The sequence below is a fragment of the Macrobrachium nipponense genome, chromosome 5, assembly GCF_015104395.2.
Source record: "Macrobrachium nipponense isolate FS-2020 chromosome 5, ASM1510439v2, whole genome shotgun sequence".
Taxonomy (NCBI): domain Eukaryota; kingdom Metazoa; phylum Arthropoda; class Malacostraca; order Decapoda; family Palaemonidae; genus Macrobrachium; species Macrobrachium nipponense.
In genome coordinates this window covers 54,798,490-54,815,989 of record NC_061107.1, presented here as the reverse complement: position 1 = coordinate 54,815,989, position 17,500 = coordinate 54,798,490, and the positions used below count along the sequence as shown (strand labels likewise).

At 36.8% G+C, this 17,500-nt stretch overlaps 1 protein-coding gene across 1 annotated transcript in view; it reads left to right on the top strand.

Annotated features, from left to right (window-relative positions):
* Window positions 1–17,500, top strand: part of LOC135215337 (uncharacterized) — a 145,263-nt gene that overhangs the window by 24,843 nt on the left and 102,920 nt on the right. The window contains exon 3 of the mRNA XM_064249897.1: window positions 7,699–7,828. Within this exon, the coding sequence (XP_064105967.1) occupies window positions 7,699–7,828 (130 nt within the window). The remainder of the gene's footprint in view (window positions 1–7,698; window positions 7,829–17,500) is intronic.

Genomic DNA, 17,500 nt, shown 5'->3' with positions numbered 1-17,500 from the left:
CCAGGATTATCGGATATCACACGGTCACAAACCTAAACAGATTTGACTCTAACCGAAATTACAAAGTATCTTTACAGTCCAAAACATGTAAAAACTGAATATATTAATTTTGTTGCTTATATTTATGTACAACTTTTTTCATTATGAAAGCATCAAGTTTAAATAAACCAAGACTTAAATTTAGAACATTTCTGTTATTTGACTTGATGAAACAAGATTCGATGATATTCCTTTTAACTATGTCATTATGTGGGATTAAGGCTCTTGCTTGTTTCCAGTTAATAGGATGATCTAAATTTCTCATATGTACGAATAATGTATTCGATATTTGCCCAGTTCTCACAGAATATTGGTGCTGTTTGAGACGTTGTGAAAGAGATTTACCTGTCTGTCCGTAATAGACTTTATCACAGACAGTGAACTCCTATTTTAATAAACAAATTAAATCCATTTTGAAGGGCTTGGACCATTTAATTAAACAGTTTACACCCCAATGCGCCTCCCTACCTTATATGTATGGTTTAGTCAAGACACATAAATATCAATAACCCTATCACACCAATCATTAGTTCAGTGGGCTCAGTTACGTATAATTTATCTAAATGGCTTGTAAAATTTCTTACTCCTTTGGTAGGAAATATTCCTAACACGAATGTTAAAATATTTGAATATTGATTTTAATGTGGTTAGCTTTGATGTTGTCTCTTTATTTACAAAAATGCCTGTAGATGACTTACTTGAATATTTGGAGGATGAATTAGAACGTCATGACATTCCCTTAAGTGTAGCAAACCTCATTAGTCTCATAAGGTTATGTATCAAAGATAGTAAATTTTGTTTTAATGGGGAATTTTTTGTACAAAAGTTTGGCATGGCTATGGGTAATCCCTTATCTCCTGTCCGTACCAATATTTACATGGATTTTTTTTAGACAAAACTCTTACCAAGAATTTTGCCCCATAAAGTTATATGATTTAGGTATGTGGATGGTATTTTCTGTATTTGGCCAGTTCACAAAAATTGCCAGGAATTCCTTAATAATCTCAGTAATTTAGTCCCTTCTATAAAATTTACTGTAGAGGAAGAAAGAAATTGTAATTTGAATTTTCTTGATGTAACTATCCATAGAAATGATAGAAATTTCACCTTTTCAGTCTTTCGAAAATCAACTAATATTGCCTCTTTTGTTCATTACTACTCCAATCACCATCAAAATGTTAAATTCTCTGTTTTTTCTGGGATGCTCCTAAGGGCTTTACGTGTCTGTAGCCCGCAGTTTATTGACGCTGAAATTAAAACTATTTATGCTATTGCATTGAAACTTAAATACCCAAGGACTTTTGTCGATGTGGCATGGAAAAGAGCAAGAAAAACATTTTATTCAACTAATGGCAAACCTGAATTTAGTAAGCATAACATTCTAAAATTACCCTATGATGAAAGGTTTTTAGATATTCCTAGAATTTTAAAGCTTTTTAACATAAATGTTGTTTTCAGTAATATTAATGTCAAGAGTTTAGTAATCAAAAATTCTCCTAAAGATCTTCCAGGCTGCATATATGAAATTCCTTGCAAAAAGTGTGATAAAGTCTATTACGGACAGACCGGTAAATCTCTCTCACAACGTCTCAAACAGCACCAATATTCTGTGAGAACTGGGCAAATATCGAATGCATTATTTGTACTTATAAGAGATTTAGATCATCCTATTAACTGGAGTCAAGCAAGAGCCTTAATCCCATATAATGACACAGTTAAAAGGAATATCATTGAATCTTGTTTCATCAAGTCAAATAATAGAAATGTTCTAAATTTAAGTCTTGGGTTATCTAAACTTGATGCTTTCATAATGAAAAAAGTTGTAGGTAAATATAAGCAACAAAATTAATATATTAAGTTTTTACATGTTTTGGACTGTAAAGATACTTTGTAATTTCGGTTAGGGTCAAATCTGTTTAGGTTTGTGACCGTGTGATATCCGATAATTCTGGATTATCTCTTTTAATTTTTACCCTTTTGACAATTAACCATCTGGTATTCTTGATCTTGTTGTGTACCTGAGACCTTTCTCTCCAATTGTATTTCATTAGCTCCTTGACAATGTCTTAGTAAAGAAGAAAGTGCTTGGATTTCTGACTATCATTTTCCTGTGGTATTCGCTTATTTATGAAGTCACGTGCATCTACTGAGATTTTTTTAGCAAATATATATATTATATAGTATATATATATATATATATATATATATATATATATATATATATATATATAAAAGTCTATCACATTACCGTGATTCATATACATATAACGAACTACAAATGTCCTTTTTTTTAATATCTAATTCGCTCTACCTCGGAATTAATATATTTTTCATATATGCTTAACCGAGGGGGATTTTATTAAGCGATAATAGAATTGGCGATCGACAGGCGCGAACCAGCGACCTCCCAATTCTAGAACTGGCAGTGGTTTTAAGGCTTCACTGCCAGTCTAGAATTGGGAGGTCGCTGGTTCGCGCCTGTCGATCGCCAATTCTATAATCGCTTAATAAATTCCCCCCCGGTTAAGCATATATGAAAATATATTAATTCCGAGGTAGAGCGAATTAGATATTAAAAAAAGGACGTTTGTAGTTCGATATATATATATATATATATATATATATATATATATATATATATATATGTATATATATATATATATATATATATATATATATATATATACACATATATATATATATATATATATATATATATATATCTACACACACACACACACACACACACACATATATATATATATATATATATATATATATATATATATATATATATATATATATATATATATATACACACACACATATATATATATATATATATATATATATATATATATATATATATAAATATATATATATATATATATATATATATATATATATATATATATATATATATATCTATATGTGTGTGAGTGTGTGTGTGTAAAAACAAAATAAAACTAATATTTTCGTGTGCATTAAATTTGAATAATATATAACTTGCTTGTACAGATAATTCCTGATTTTTGTCGGGTCATTTCACAGAATAATACACCTGAAGTCATTTTTAATCGATTAAGACTATCTCTGGGTTTATAAGTAGAAGATATGCTTAGGCGAGAACACGTTTAGGTTGATAAGTAGATTTTCATATTGAATAAAATCTGAGATATTATTATTATTATAATTATTATTATTATTATTATTATTATTATTATTATTATTATTATTATTATTATTATTATTATTATTGTTTTTTTTTTTCCTCTATCACAGTCCTCCAATTCGACTGGGTGGTATTTATAGTGTGGGGTTCCGGGTTGCATCCTGCCTCCTTAGGAGTCCATCACTTTTCTTACTATGTGTGCCGTTTCTAGGATCACACTCTTCTGCATGAGTCCTGGAGCTACTTCAGCGTCTAGTTTTTCTAGATTCCTTTTCAGGGCTCTTGGGATCGTGCCTAGTGCTCCTATGATTATGGGTACGATTTCCACTGGCATATCCCATATCCTTCTTATTTCTATTTTCAGATCTTGATACTTATCCATTTTTTCCCTCTCTATCTCCTCAACTCTGGTGTCCCATGGTATTGCGACATCAATGAGTGATACTTTCTTCTTGACTTTGTCAATCAATGTCAGGTCTGGTCTGTTTGGACGTATCACCCTATCCGTTCTGATACCATAGTCCCAGAGGATCTTTGCATGATCGTTTTCTATCACTTCCTCAGGTTGGTGCTCGTACCACTTATTACTGCAAGGTAACTGATGTTTCTTGCACAGGTTCCAGTGGAGGGCTTTTGCCACTGAATCATGCCTCTTTTTGTACTGGTTCTGTGCAAGTGCCGGCCATTCGCTTGCTATGTGGTTTATGGTTTCATTTTTCGTATTGCACTTCCTACATATGGGAGAGATGTTATTTCTGTCTATCGTTCTTTAAATATATCTGGTTCTTAGGGCCTGATCTTGTGCCGCTGTTATCATTCCTTCAGTTTCCTTCTTTAGCTCTCCCCTCTGTAGCCATTGCCATGTGTCATCGTTGGCTAGTTCTTTAGTCTGTCTCATGTATTGTCTGTGCATTGGTTTGTTGTGCCAGTCCTCTGTTCTGTTTGTCATTGTTCTGTCTCTGTATATTTCTGGGTCTTCGTCTACTTTTATTAGTCCTTCTTCCCATGCCCTCTTTAGCCACTCATCTTCATTGGTTTTCAGATATTGCCCCAGTGCTCTGTTCTCGATGTTGACGCAGTCCTCTATGTTTAGTAGTCCTCTCCCTCCTTCCTTTCGTATTATGTATAGTCTGTCCGTATTTGCTCTTGGGTGTAGTGCTTTGTGTATTGTCATATGTTTCCTGGTTTTCTGATCTATGGTGCGGAGTTCTGCCTTCGTCCATTCCACTATTCCTGCGCTGTATCTGATTACTGGCACTGCCCATGTGTTTATGGCTTTTATCATATTTCCGGCATTGAGTTTTGACTTGAGTATCGCCTTGAGTCTCTGCATATATTCTTTCCTGATCGTGTCCTTCATCTCTTGGTGTTTTATATCCCCTCCTTCCATTATTCCGAGGTATTTGTATCCTGTCTCATCTATGTGTTTGATGTTGCTCCCATCTGGTAGCTTTATCCCTTCAGTTCTCGTTACTTTGCCATTTTGTATGTTGACTAAGGCGCATTTTTCTATTCCAAACTCCATCCTGATGTCCCCAGATACAATCCTTACAGTCTGGATTAGGGTATCTATTTCCTTGATGCTCTTACCATACAGCTTGATGTCGTCCATGAACATCAGATGGTTTATTCTGTTGCCTCTTTTCTTGAGTTGGTACCTGGCATCCATCTTCTGTAGTACTTTTGTCATGGGAATCATGGCTACTACGAAGAGTATTGTGGGGACAGTGAGTCGCCACCTGGTAAGATCCCTCTCTGATACCTCTGCTAGTCTTATTCCAGAGCTCGTAAGTATTGTATTCCATTTGTTGTGCATTGTATTTTTGAGGAAGCTGATGGTGTTTTCCTCTGCCCCATATATTTTCAGGCATTCTATTAGCCATGTGTGTGGTATCATGTCGAAGGCTTTCTTATAGTCTATCCATGCCATGCTTAGGTTGGTTTTCCTTCTCCTTCTGTTCTTCATTACCATTTTGTCTATCAGGAGCTGGTCTTTGGTGCCCCTACACTTCCTTCTGCAGCCTTTCTGTTGGTGGGGGATGGTGTTTGTCTCCTCTAGGTAATTGTATAGCCTTTCACTGATGATACCTGTTAGTAACTTCCACATTATTGGTAGGCAGGTGATAGGCCTGTAGTTACTGGCTATATTTCCCTTACTCTTGTCATTTTGTACTAAGGATGTTCTTCCTGTGGTCATCCATTTGGGTGCATGCTGATTTGAGATACAATGCTGGAGTTGTTCTGCTATTCTAGGGTGTAGGGCCTTGAAGTTTTTGAGCCAGTATCCATGGACTTCATCGGGACCTGGGGCTTTCCAGTTTGGCATTTTCTTTAGTTGGTGTCTGACTGTGTCTGTCGTGATCTCTGTGAATCTTTGTTTTATTCTCCCTATTTCTTCTTCCTTGACTTCCTGGAGCCATGTTGCATGTTTGTTGTGTGATACCGGATTGCTCCATATGTTTTCCCAGAGTCTCTTACTTGGTTCGGCTTCAGGAATTTCTGGGTGGTTGTCTTCCCCTCTTAGTTGGCTGTATAGTCTTTTCTGGTTGGTTCCGAATAGTTTGCTCTGTTGGTATCCCTTATTTCTGTTCATGTACCTTTGGATCTTATGTGCTTTGGCCTTAAGCCTCTGTTTTACATCTTCTATTGTGTTGTTTAGTCCCCTCTCTTGTAATTTGTATTTCTCGTTGAGTTCCTCCCTTGTTTTCTTGCTTCTTAGCCTTTTTTCTGTCATCTCTTTCAAGTCAGATCTCATCACCATGATTTGCTTTTCCATGCCCCTTTTCCAAGGAGGTTGCTGTTTTGGTTTCTGTTGGGTTGGTTGTGCTGGTGGTGTTGGTGTTCGAATCCCCATCAGTTCTGTGTATTATGCCCATTATTTCATTGACCTCACTTGTTTTCTCCCTTAATTTCTTGGTGTTGTAGGCTTTCATGGAGGGGATCTTTGTTCTCTCTGTATCTGGTTCCATCCAATGTCTAATCTTTTCTACCCATTCCGTCCTCTCTGTTACTTCGTCGGTGTTTCTTCGTGTGTTGTTGTTTGATACCTCATCATCCCTGTCGTCTTCTGTGGCATCGTCTCTCAGTTCGTCTTCGTGTAATTCGTTGTCGTGTGACATTTCCCTTTCCAGTTCTTCACTTTCTGTTGGGGAGAGCCAGTTATTTTTCTTTATGTTCCTTACTTGGTCTGTTTGGGGGGTCTTATTCCTCTCATTCCAGATGTTGACCAATCTTCTTCTATATCCTCTCTCCGTCAGGTTGCTTCTGAGGTAGCATCTCCATATTTCCTTATTTTCTTATCTTGCCCATTTCTTCCATTTTGCTTCTGTAGCTCCAATCTCAGGCTGTTGATTACTGTCGTTGTGGTGGTCAGTTGCTGGATGAAGACCTCCAAGTACCTGACCGTTTTCCCCTTCAATTGGGTTGAATACCTGGTTGCCGGACGAAGCTCCTCTGTTGCAAGAGGTTCCATTTACGTCGTTGTCGTTTATTCTTTCATTTCTTTCCACCATTGCTGAGTTTTGCTATTTAACCCATAGCTGGACCCTACCTCATCAGAGGTACTCATTTACAGCTGAGTAGACTGAGGAAATTATGGTAAAGATCCTTTCCCAAGGAATCAACGCCGAGGAGAGCGGTCACCCATCCAACGACTGACCAGCCCCAATGTTGCTTAACTTAACTTAAGTCCATTTACGACCTAACCCACTTCTCAACGACGCCACTTATTATTATTATTATTATTATTATTATTATCATTATTATTATTATTATTATTATTATTATTATTATTATTATTATTATTATTATTATTATTATTATCATATTCGTTTAAAATATCTTTTCAATGAAGCTTGCCTTTTTCTTTTTTGGTCTACCACAGTCCTCCAATTCGACTGGGGGGTAATTATAGTGTGGGGTTCCGGGTTGCATCCTGCCTCCTTAGGAGTCCATCACTTTTCTTTCTATGTGCGCCGTTTCTAGGATCATACTCTTCTGCATGAGTCCTGGAGCTACTTCAGCCTCTAATTTTTCCAGATTCCTTTTCAGAGATCTTGGGACCGTGCCTAGAGTTCCTATGATTACGGGTACAATTTCCACTGGCATATCCCATATCCTTCTTATTTCTATTTTCAGGTCTTGATACTTATCCATCCCCTTTCCCTTTCTTCTACAACTCTGGTGTCCCATGGTATTGCGACATCAATGAGTCATACTTTCTTCTTGTTTTTGTCAATCAACGTCACGTCTGGTCTATTTGCACGTATCACCCTATCCGTTCTGATACCATAGTCCCAGAGGATCTTTGCCTGATCGTTTTCTATCACGCTTTCAGGTTGGTGTTCGTACCACTTATTACTGCAAGGTAGCTGGTGTTTCTTGCACAGGCTCCAGTATAGGGCTTTTGCCGCTGAATTATTATTATTATTATTATTATTATTATTATTATTATTATTATTATTATTATTATTTCTTTTGCCCTCCAGGAACAAAGATCAAATCTGCACGAAGTCATCCTTTCACGCGTTGACCATCGAGCATCTGGTAAGCTGAAGTGCGAGGTATTAGCCGAGAGTTTCGAACAAGACACCATGGTTAAGAATATGACAGTAATAGGTAAGAAATAGAATCATTGGAAATACTCCTATGCCTTTTATTTTAACATATGTGGCAATGGAAGTGAACGTAGGCTCAATTCATAAAACGCTTCGTATCCATATTTTTGTTTATTTTCTTTTGTTTTCCGGTATGCAGCTTCCAATGCCACTACTAGTTCGGGGCTGGCCTTATTGACGCCATAAGATACCCCAAACGGTGATACTACCCTTTGCCCGAGATTCTGGACGGTGTCCTCTTGGATGGGGCAAGGACCCGACATAAAATATGAATTCGTGTTAACGGCCGCAGCAGTTCGATCCCCTTTTCTAACAAATATTTATCATTCATTTTTACAATTATTTTCTGGTCAGCTAGAATTCTGATCAATTACTACTCAACCTCGATATTAATGATAATCATTTTGCCCTGCATAGGTCACACATAACATCAACATGTAGTCATTTACCTGGTTTTAGACAAAGGCGTGGATATAAATCAGTCGAAAGCATTACCGTAATTAGCAATTACATGAAGTGCACGAGTAGTGCATTAGGCAACCTCGAGATATAAACACGGATGTTTACATGTTCATTTCTAACAACGCAGCTGTGGAAATAGAAAGCGTGTTTTAGGAATAGAAATTAATTTGAACTCTTCTCAGACAGAGCCGATTACGAAACAAATAATGGGACCATAACCGCAGATAAACGGCAAATATATTTAATCTTTTGAATCGCCAAGATAATATCTCCGTTACAGTCACTGAGACTAAGTATCCTTTTATTTGGAGTGAGTCATTTTATCAGTATTGAAATGAATTTTTTTATCAGAATTAAAATGGACTCTGTTTCGCATCGTGAGCTAAGTGTCAGTAACGCATCGTAACTTAAAAAGAAGTCATCACTTCACTACCTTCATGAAGGTTTTAATACACAAGTTTCATTGTATGTTATTAAGGAAGGAGTATTATAGTCATAGAGGGCGTGTGAATTGATACGTATTCAGAGGTCCGACTGTAAAAATGTGCACCACCCTAAGAACGAGAATGCACTGGGAAATGTTGCCGTTGCTAAAACCTATAGTAAAGTACTCAGGATTGGCCTGACGTGTGTTCTGAGTGCAGGTCATCCATAGTAGGTCTCTCTGAAACTGTCTTCATTTAGTCTTTTGAATCATGTATTTAGGAGGTCAGCGTATGAACATAAACGTTCCATTTAGATGTCTAGGTTAACAGTGCAACTTATAAAAACGCTTCAGTTCCTCGCTGGACGAGTGGTTTTCCCGCTCGGTTGCAAATCCGGTGGTCCGAAGTTCGGATCCAGGCTCGCCCAACGCAGAATCAGAGGAATTTAGTTCTGGTGATAGAAATTCATTTCTCGATATAGTGTGGTTCGGATCCCACAATAAGCTGTAGGGCCCGTTGTTAGGTGACCAATTGGTTCCTAGCCACGTAGAAATATCTGATCCTTCGGGCAAGCCCTAGGAGAGCTGTTAATCAGCTCAGTGGTCTGGTAAAGCTAAGATATACTTTACTTTTTAAAAAAACGCTACATTCAAGATTTACCGAAGGAAAAACTGACAAGGCTTTTAACAATCACAAAAGATAATCAGGAGCTTGAGCTAAGCGGCCTATGAAAAAACAAGCTTTTCGTAATGGTTTGTATCATGTCAGCCATATGTACAAATCCAGATACCAACCTATCTAACAGTCGCTACAAACCTCATTAGTCATGGTGAAAATCTACTTACCAGAGTGTGTTCATGACACGGATATACCAAACCTCAATTACTTCTCTTTGTGGAAGTATTTTTTCACGGAAGTATTTTTTTCATTTAGAGAAATTGAAAATAATTAACAAGTACTCGACGATTAAAGGGAAATGTTGCTGAACATTCATCAGCGGTTAAGAAAATAGACAATTTCTCTCATTTTTTACTGACTAAACCGAGAGAGTAACTTACGATATCTTTGCTTGGTCTTAAAAAAATTTACATACCTATAACACGGCCAGAATTTCTCTGGCACCGAAACAAGCTTCGATTTGCAACCCCTTGTGACCAAAAGGGTCAGTCAAAAATGGAAGCGTTGATGGCTGTTACATGCACTGGAGCTATCCCATAAATGGGGAGTGATATACTGGTGAATATAATATATATATATATATATATATGATATATATATATATATATATATATATATATATATATATATATATATATATATATGTTTTTTTTTTTTTTTTTTTTTTTTTTTTTGACTGACCCTTTTGGTCACAAGGGGTTGCAAATCGAAGCTTGTCTCGGTGCCAGAGAAATTCTGGCATATATACTATATTATATATATATATATATATATATATATATATAATATATATATATATATAATATATATATATATATATATGAGATGATTGAAGGAGGAAGTACATCCCAGGTAGTCTTTAAAATACATTTATTGCGATTTTTCGAAACACAAAGGTTTCATTTTCAAGGTATAGGGACAAAAAACATTAAAAATTAACATTAAAAACGCAAATATATAAATACAAGACATACGTACTACATTATAAATAACGAAATTTTAACTAGATGTGGCAGAACCAACCATCAAGAGAGATTAGAAGGACAAAAGTCAGAGGGAACAAATTAGAAATGACCGGCAACAGCTCACGTTAGGTAAAACGTTGTCAAGGAAGACTGCGTGTTCAATTGAGGAACAAATTGTTTAATAAACAAGGACTCCAGGATATTCAATAGTTATTCCCTCGCTGCCCATCCTAATATTTCAAAATCTTTGTGCTGTATATTATGTTTACACTTATTGGCGTGTTGTCTAATGTTGGAAAATTCAGGATTAGCAAGTATGCTATCAGTTTGATGGCTAACGCCCTTATGGCAATCAATTCTGACCTTTAGTAACCCCTGTGCGGATCCCACATAGGTCCCCAGAATACATCTAGGGCAATTAAATTTGTACACAACTTATGAGGTCATCAAAGGGCCAAGTTCACCGTTGAATTTAAACAAACTGCCCAAACTAAGTGGATTGGTTGGGACGATATTAAAGTTAATAGCTAGTATATAATTAAATTAGTTTTCTCTGCGTTTACTATTAGGTATCATATCAAGAACCCACATTAAGTCTCAGAAATTTTACCCTGTACTTTGTCAGCTGTAATCTTAATTTCTATCAGCAAACGACCCAAAGAGACTGACAGATTCTGTTCAGCATCTATTACATCCAATGTAGGCATTAGCAACTCCACTTTATTGTGAGGGCTTTCAAGCTCCGACCTACCTGAACCTAAATCTTCAAATTCAGTGCTCAATATGACTCTGTTAAATGACAACCACACTTCATAGTCTTGCTCGATAATAGTACCTGGGCCTGGACACACTTTCCCTCTGGCATACACACAAACAAACCTATAGATAACTAGAGGCTCCCCAAAAATCGAGCAAAGTTACAAAACCTCTACGGACACCCGTCCCCACATTTCAATACTCACAAACCTAAGAGATCCAACTAAACAACAGACAGTACATCTGACCCCGGGAAAACAATATACAAGCCGATTACTAACTAAAAAAAAAAAAAAAGACAGCCTATGCTAAACCACTACATCTGCACAGAAAAAAAAACAAATTTAAAAAGCAAATATAAACAGCTGCTCAACTCAATTACACTTAAAACTATGGAATAAGAGAAAAACAAACCCCCTGAAAAAAGCAAACAACCTCTCATCTACAATTAAGTTGTTCTCTTGATCTTAGATAGATGCATTGACTTGGTCAACCCAGAAGATTCATCAAGAACAAGAAACCTACTTCCCTTTTCAACTTCGACAACCTGGAATGATCCTTCAAATTTAGGCCCCAATTTTCAGTTCAATTGGTTCCTCATGTTAATCTTCAAGAACACATTATCCCAACTGCAACTTCTATGCAGCCTAATTTTGCATTGCTTTTCTCAACCATTTCTTGTGTCTTGGATTCAAGATTACTACTGAGGCGTTCATGTTTCTCCTTAGCCATAGAAACCAACTACTTAATCGTATCATCACAACGAGATGGTATAGACAGAAAATCGAGCTTGCCTCACGCTGGATAGCCAAGCATAGCAATGGTATCACTAGCCAAATTATTAATGCTATGATGGATTATATCTATATATCGGTCCCAGTTCCTATCATTCTCACCTACAGTAACTCTGAGAACCTTGATTAATTTCCTATTGGCTCGTTCACATAACCCATTAGCTTCTGGTTTGTATGGATTAATATTTACTTTCTGTATCCTTATAACCTCCACAGGGCACTCTAAAGTCTTATTCACAAATTCTCTATCATTAACTGTGTTAAGTACCTCTAGATCACTGTAGTGACAGATGAACCCATTAAAAAATGCAATAGCAACTTCCTACGCCATGTTATTCCTTTGTGGAAAAAATTCAGCATGAAATGGTCTACTAGGGATAGGAAAATAACCCAGTTTGCAAGATGTAACCTTCGCTGGCTTACATGCATTACAAACTAACATCCCTTCACAAATTCCTTTACTGAAGAGGGCATATTCTTACAAAAATATTTACGATGAACAATGTCCAAAACAATTGAAAAGTAAGTCTCTTGGGACTATGATCTGCATTCATTTCATCCCCTTTATCATCACTACATCTCAACTTATATCTAATTTTCCTACCTTACAAATTACTCTCTAATTCCAGACCGGCGAAAGGCACGTTATAACCCTTTCTAACTAATTCTCCTCTATGAAACGCCCTTGCCTCTGCTAAAAACTGCATCCTCATCTTGCTTAGCCTCCTTTAAGCTTATACCCCAGTCTATATATTTACCAGATACATTGCATACATGATTACCTTCTATATCAACAAAATTCCTACTAGAGCATCTGCTACTACATTACGTCTGCCCTCAATATACTTCAGGTTAGAATCAAAATCCCTAATCCTCAAACCACCCAGCTCTCTTAGGGGAAGATCTGGCTTATTAAAAAGATCCAACAATGGCTTATGATGATCTGTAAGAACGTCCACTTTGTTCCCCATTAACAACATTTTCAAATGAACCAAACTAGACACAACAGTAAAGGGTTCTTTATCGATGGCTGCTATCAAACTTTCATTGCTATCCCATATCTTGAACTATCTGCTGTAGAAAGCAATCGGGTGCAATTTACCATCAAATTTCTGCATTAAGTAGGCCCCTATTCCTTCATGACTGGCATCTGTCACTAATGTGATAGGCAATTCAAAGTCCGGAAACTTCCAAACTGGGGGACTCATTAATAAAACTTTAACTTTCTGAAAGGACATCTGCTGTACCTCTCCCGATGAAAATGAACACCATCACTTAAAACATCTCTCAATGGAACTGACAGCGTGGAAAATAATCCTTTCACAAACCTATGGAAAAATCCTTCCATCCCCATAAACCTATTTCATATTTTTGGGGGTAGAAAATTTATGATGGCCCAATCCTTGTCATCGTTTACTCAAACACCTTCAAGAAACCACATTTGGCAACTTTAACTTTCAACCCTGCTAACCCAAGTCTCCCAAGAACTTCCCTAAGCGCCTCTAAATGTTCCTCTGTGGAGTCTGTGGCAATCAAAACAGCATCCATATAAACGAACACTAAAAGCCCCAGCAAAACAGATATCACCAGCCTTGTCAAAGTCATAGGGCTACCTGGCAAGCCAAAAGGAATTTGTGTGAACTCAATGCCCTTTCGAGATAGAAAAAGCAGTGAATTCACGACTCTCCTCACTTAGGGGTACTTGCAAAAACCCCTGCAAGAGGTCAACAGATGAATAAATATTTTCCCCCTGATTTCCACAAACATGTTTGGAAGATATGCTACTGGATATCTATCTGGAATAGTCTTCTCATTAAATTTACAGAAGTCCATGCACACGTGGATCGAGCCATTTTTCTTAGGCACTGCCAACAATGAGGAATTAAATGGTGAGGGACTCGCCCTAACAATGTCTTCCTCTTCCCACTTATTAACCTATTGCTCAACCTGCTCTCTAATTTTAAAGGGTATTCTATATGATGGGAAAAAATCGGCTTGGTCGCCCGCTCCCATCCCCCTTCAGGGTGCACCTTGTGTTCTAACATATTAGTTAACCCTAATTTATCCTCTGTCTTTGCAACTATGTCTACAAACTCAGCCAGAACCTCACCTAACCACTCTATTTATAGTTTATAATCAGCATCACCTAAGTGACCTTTAAAAACCTTTCTCCTAACCTCTATTTCTGCCTCAGAAAAATCACTTTGCTCCCCCACAATAGCCACCAAATCATTATAATGACGCCAATCTTAGAAATTAAGAACATGTGAATTCTTCTGATATCTATTAACTGAATCATTACAGTTCAATAATTCCATCCCAATTAACCTCTGTATCTGACACATTATTTATGAAAACGCTCCAGTACACATCTGAGCTTCTCGCTAGCTTCAATAACACACACATTTCAGACTTTTTCACATTTTTCACCTAAATGTTCTCTAGACCAGCAAAACCTGGTTCTAAGATGATATCCTCCAATAAAACACCCTTGTATATATTCTTCCCCTGATCATTTGGCTCTACATCTCCTTGCAAATGGATATCTACCATAGATCTCGTATTATCATCGCCCACAAAAGTATTTCCCTTCATTTCATCCCGACATAGGGGCAAAAGCCCTAGGTACCCCAACCATTATACCTCCTACCTTTGCATGTTCAGAGATTCTCATCCTCCTACAAGCAAGGTGTCCCAATAAATTTCTGTATACTTATGATTTATCATTAATTTTGGAAAAGAATACTATAGGGTAAACATCAATGGCAACAAAGAGGGTGGAGTTTGGGGAGGGGGTTGACTGATAAAGAATGAGAAGGAGAGGAATTGAGAGAGAGAGTAGATGGGGTTAGGAAGAAGAAAGAGAAAAAAAGACAGGGAGGGTTAGAGAGAGAGAGAAAGACAGAGAGACAGAGAGACAGACAGAGACAGAGAAGAGTGGGTGCTTGGGAGGAGGAGGAGGAGGAGGAGGAGGAGGAGGAGGAGAGGAGAGAGAGAGAGAGAGAGAGAGAGAGAGAGAGAGAGAGTGTTGGTATTAGTGAGATGAAAGGGGGAAAGAGATAGTGATTGTTGGGGAGAGATAGAGAGAGTAAGAGAAAGGAGCAAGAGGGAGAAGAAGAGAGAGGTAAGAGAAAGAGAAGGAGAGAGAGAGAGAGAGAGAGAAAGTTGGTATTAGTGAGAAGAAAGAGGGAAAGAGCCAGTATTGGTTGGAGAGAGAAAGAGAGAGTAAGAGAAAGTTTTCTCTTTTCTTTCTTTTCCATTTAACCAGACTGAACCACAGCAATGCTCCGAAAGTTCTTCACCAATTGCTTTGAAATTTTGAAAACATTTCATTTTAATATGCATAAGTTTTTATAATGGGGTTTCATCCTACCTCCCCTCCTCTGAAGATGCTGGGGGTGAGAGGGGATTCCCTGAAACGGAGCTAGTTCTGCTTGTGAAACGGGGCTGGTTATACCAGTAGATTTAGTTACTTTACGAATTTACTATACATAATTTCTGTATACATATGACTTATCATTTGGAAAAGAATACTACAGGGTAAACATCAACAACATCAAAGAGGGTGGAGTTTGAAAAGGGGTTTGACAGAGAGAGAATGAGAGGGAGAGGAAATGAGAGAGAGTATAGGGGTGTTTGGGAGACGAAATGAAAAAAAGACAGTGGGTTAGAGACAGACAGACAGACAGACAGAGACAGAGAAGACTGGGTGTTTGGGAGAGAGAGAGAGAGAGAGAGAGAGAGAGAGAGAGACAGAGAGAGAGTTAGTATTAGTGAGAAGAATGAGAGAAAGAGACAGTGATGGTTGGCTAGGGAAAGAGAGAGTAAGAGAAAGGAGCTTTCTCTTTTCTTTGTTTTCCATTTAACCAGACTGAGCCACAGCAACGTGTGGCAGGGTACAGCTAGTATATATATATATATATATATATATATATATATATATATATAATATATATATATATATATATATATATATATATATATATATATATATTATATATATATATGTGTGTGTGTGTGTGTGTGTGTGTGTGTGTGTGTGTGTATTATACGATCACAAGTAAAACGTGACGATTGTGTATCAAGAGCCAGCAAGCAGGTAAAAATGAAAAGCAGGAGTAGTTAGCACTTTCATGTATTCTTGATACACCTCATCAGGGTACAGTATAAAAGAATGAAAAACATCTTCGAAATGTCAAAGGTAAACATAAAACCGAAAAATCGAAAAAAAATTAAGATAAAGAGCAACCAAACAGCCTAGTCAAGAATCAAACGAGCGCCTCAGTGATGTGGTTGGCTTGGTGTTGGCCTGCCACCTCGGTGGCTGAGAATTCGATTCTCGGTCATTCCACTGATGCGTCAGAGATGTGTATTTCTGGTGATAGAAGTTCACTCTCAATGTGGTCCGGAAGTCACATAAAGCCGTTGGTCCGTTGCTGAATAACCACTAGTTCCATGCAACGTAAAAATACCATACCAACAAACAAACAAGAAGCAAATGCTCCACAGCCAAGAATTACACTTAAAGGATAAATACTATAAACGGAATGGAAACTACTAAGCTGTTACAAAGTTGTCAACAATACATTTCGTAAGCCAGTTATCTCGTTTATACTGTCCGTTGCTAATATTAAAAACACTACTTGACTTATATTTTATGATGCTAGATTCTATAATTATTCGTTTAATAATGTCTCTGCCTAATAAAATTTCAGTTGAATTTTTCTAATTAATTGCTTGATTAAAATTGTTTATATGTAGAAAGAGGGCACTCGATGTATGTCCTACACGTACACAATACCTATGTTGATTTAATCTTGATGCCAGCAGTTTGCCACTTTGACCAGTATATATATCTTTTATCACAATCTCTACATGGGATTTCGTATATGCGACCTGATTGTAAATGGGGAGAGTTCTCTATTAAAATTGTTCCAACAGACTGAGTGCTACTAAAAACAATATGAATATTAAAAACTTTTAAACATTTTTGACAAATAAAGAAACCTGCAGTCAACAGGTAAAACATGCAATTGCAATTATCAAAAGCTTGTACCTACATGGTCAGCTGCATATGATGTTTTCTTAGCCTTTCTTAAAGCAGCTTCAACTGAAAATGTCGGGTACTTCAGTTTGAAAGCAACATCATAAATCTTGACAATTTTGTCTTCTAAAAATCCTGGATAACCAATTTTTAATACTCTTAAAAACATTGAAAAAAATACAGAGTTTAACTTTCAAATGGTGATTGGAGTAAAAGTGAATGTAAGAACATACACTTGTAGGTTTCCTAAAAACTGAAAATTTAAATCCATTACCCTGTCTTTGCACATTTACATATAAAAATTGTAAAATGGAATCTTTTTCTTCCTCGAGTGTGAGTTTTATAGAGGTAACTAGCGCATTTAATCTAATTAAAAATCGGTTCACATTTGAAGCATATGAACATCGTATACTACAGAAGTATATAGAAGTAACAAAACTGGATGTGGAACAAGCTTTCAGAAGCCTGAGATCAAATAGATATAGTAATTTTAATCAAGCAATCCCCATGAAATGGGAGACTCAACTAGGCAATTATTGTTATCATAAA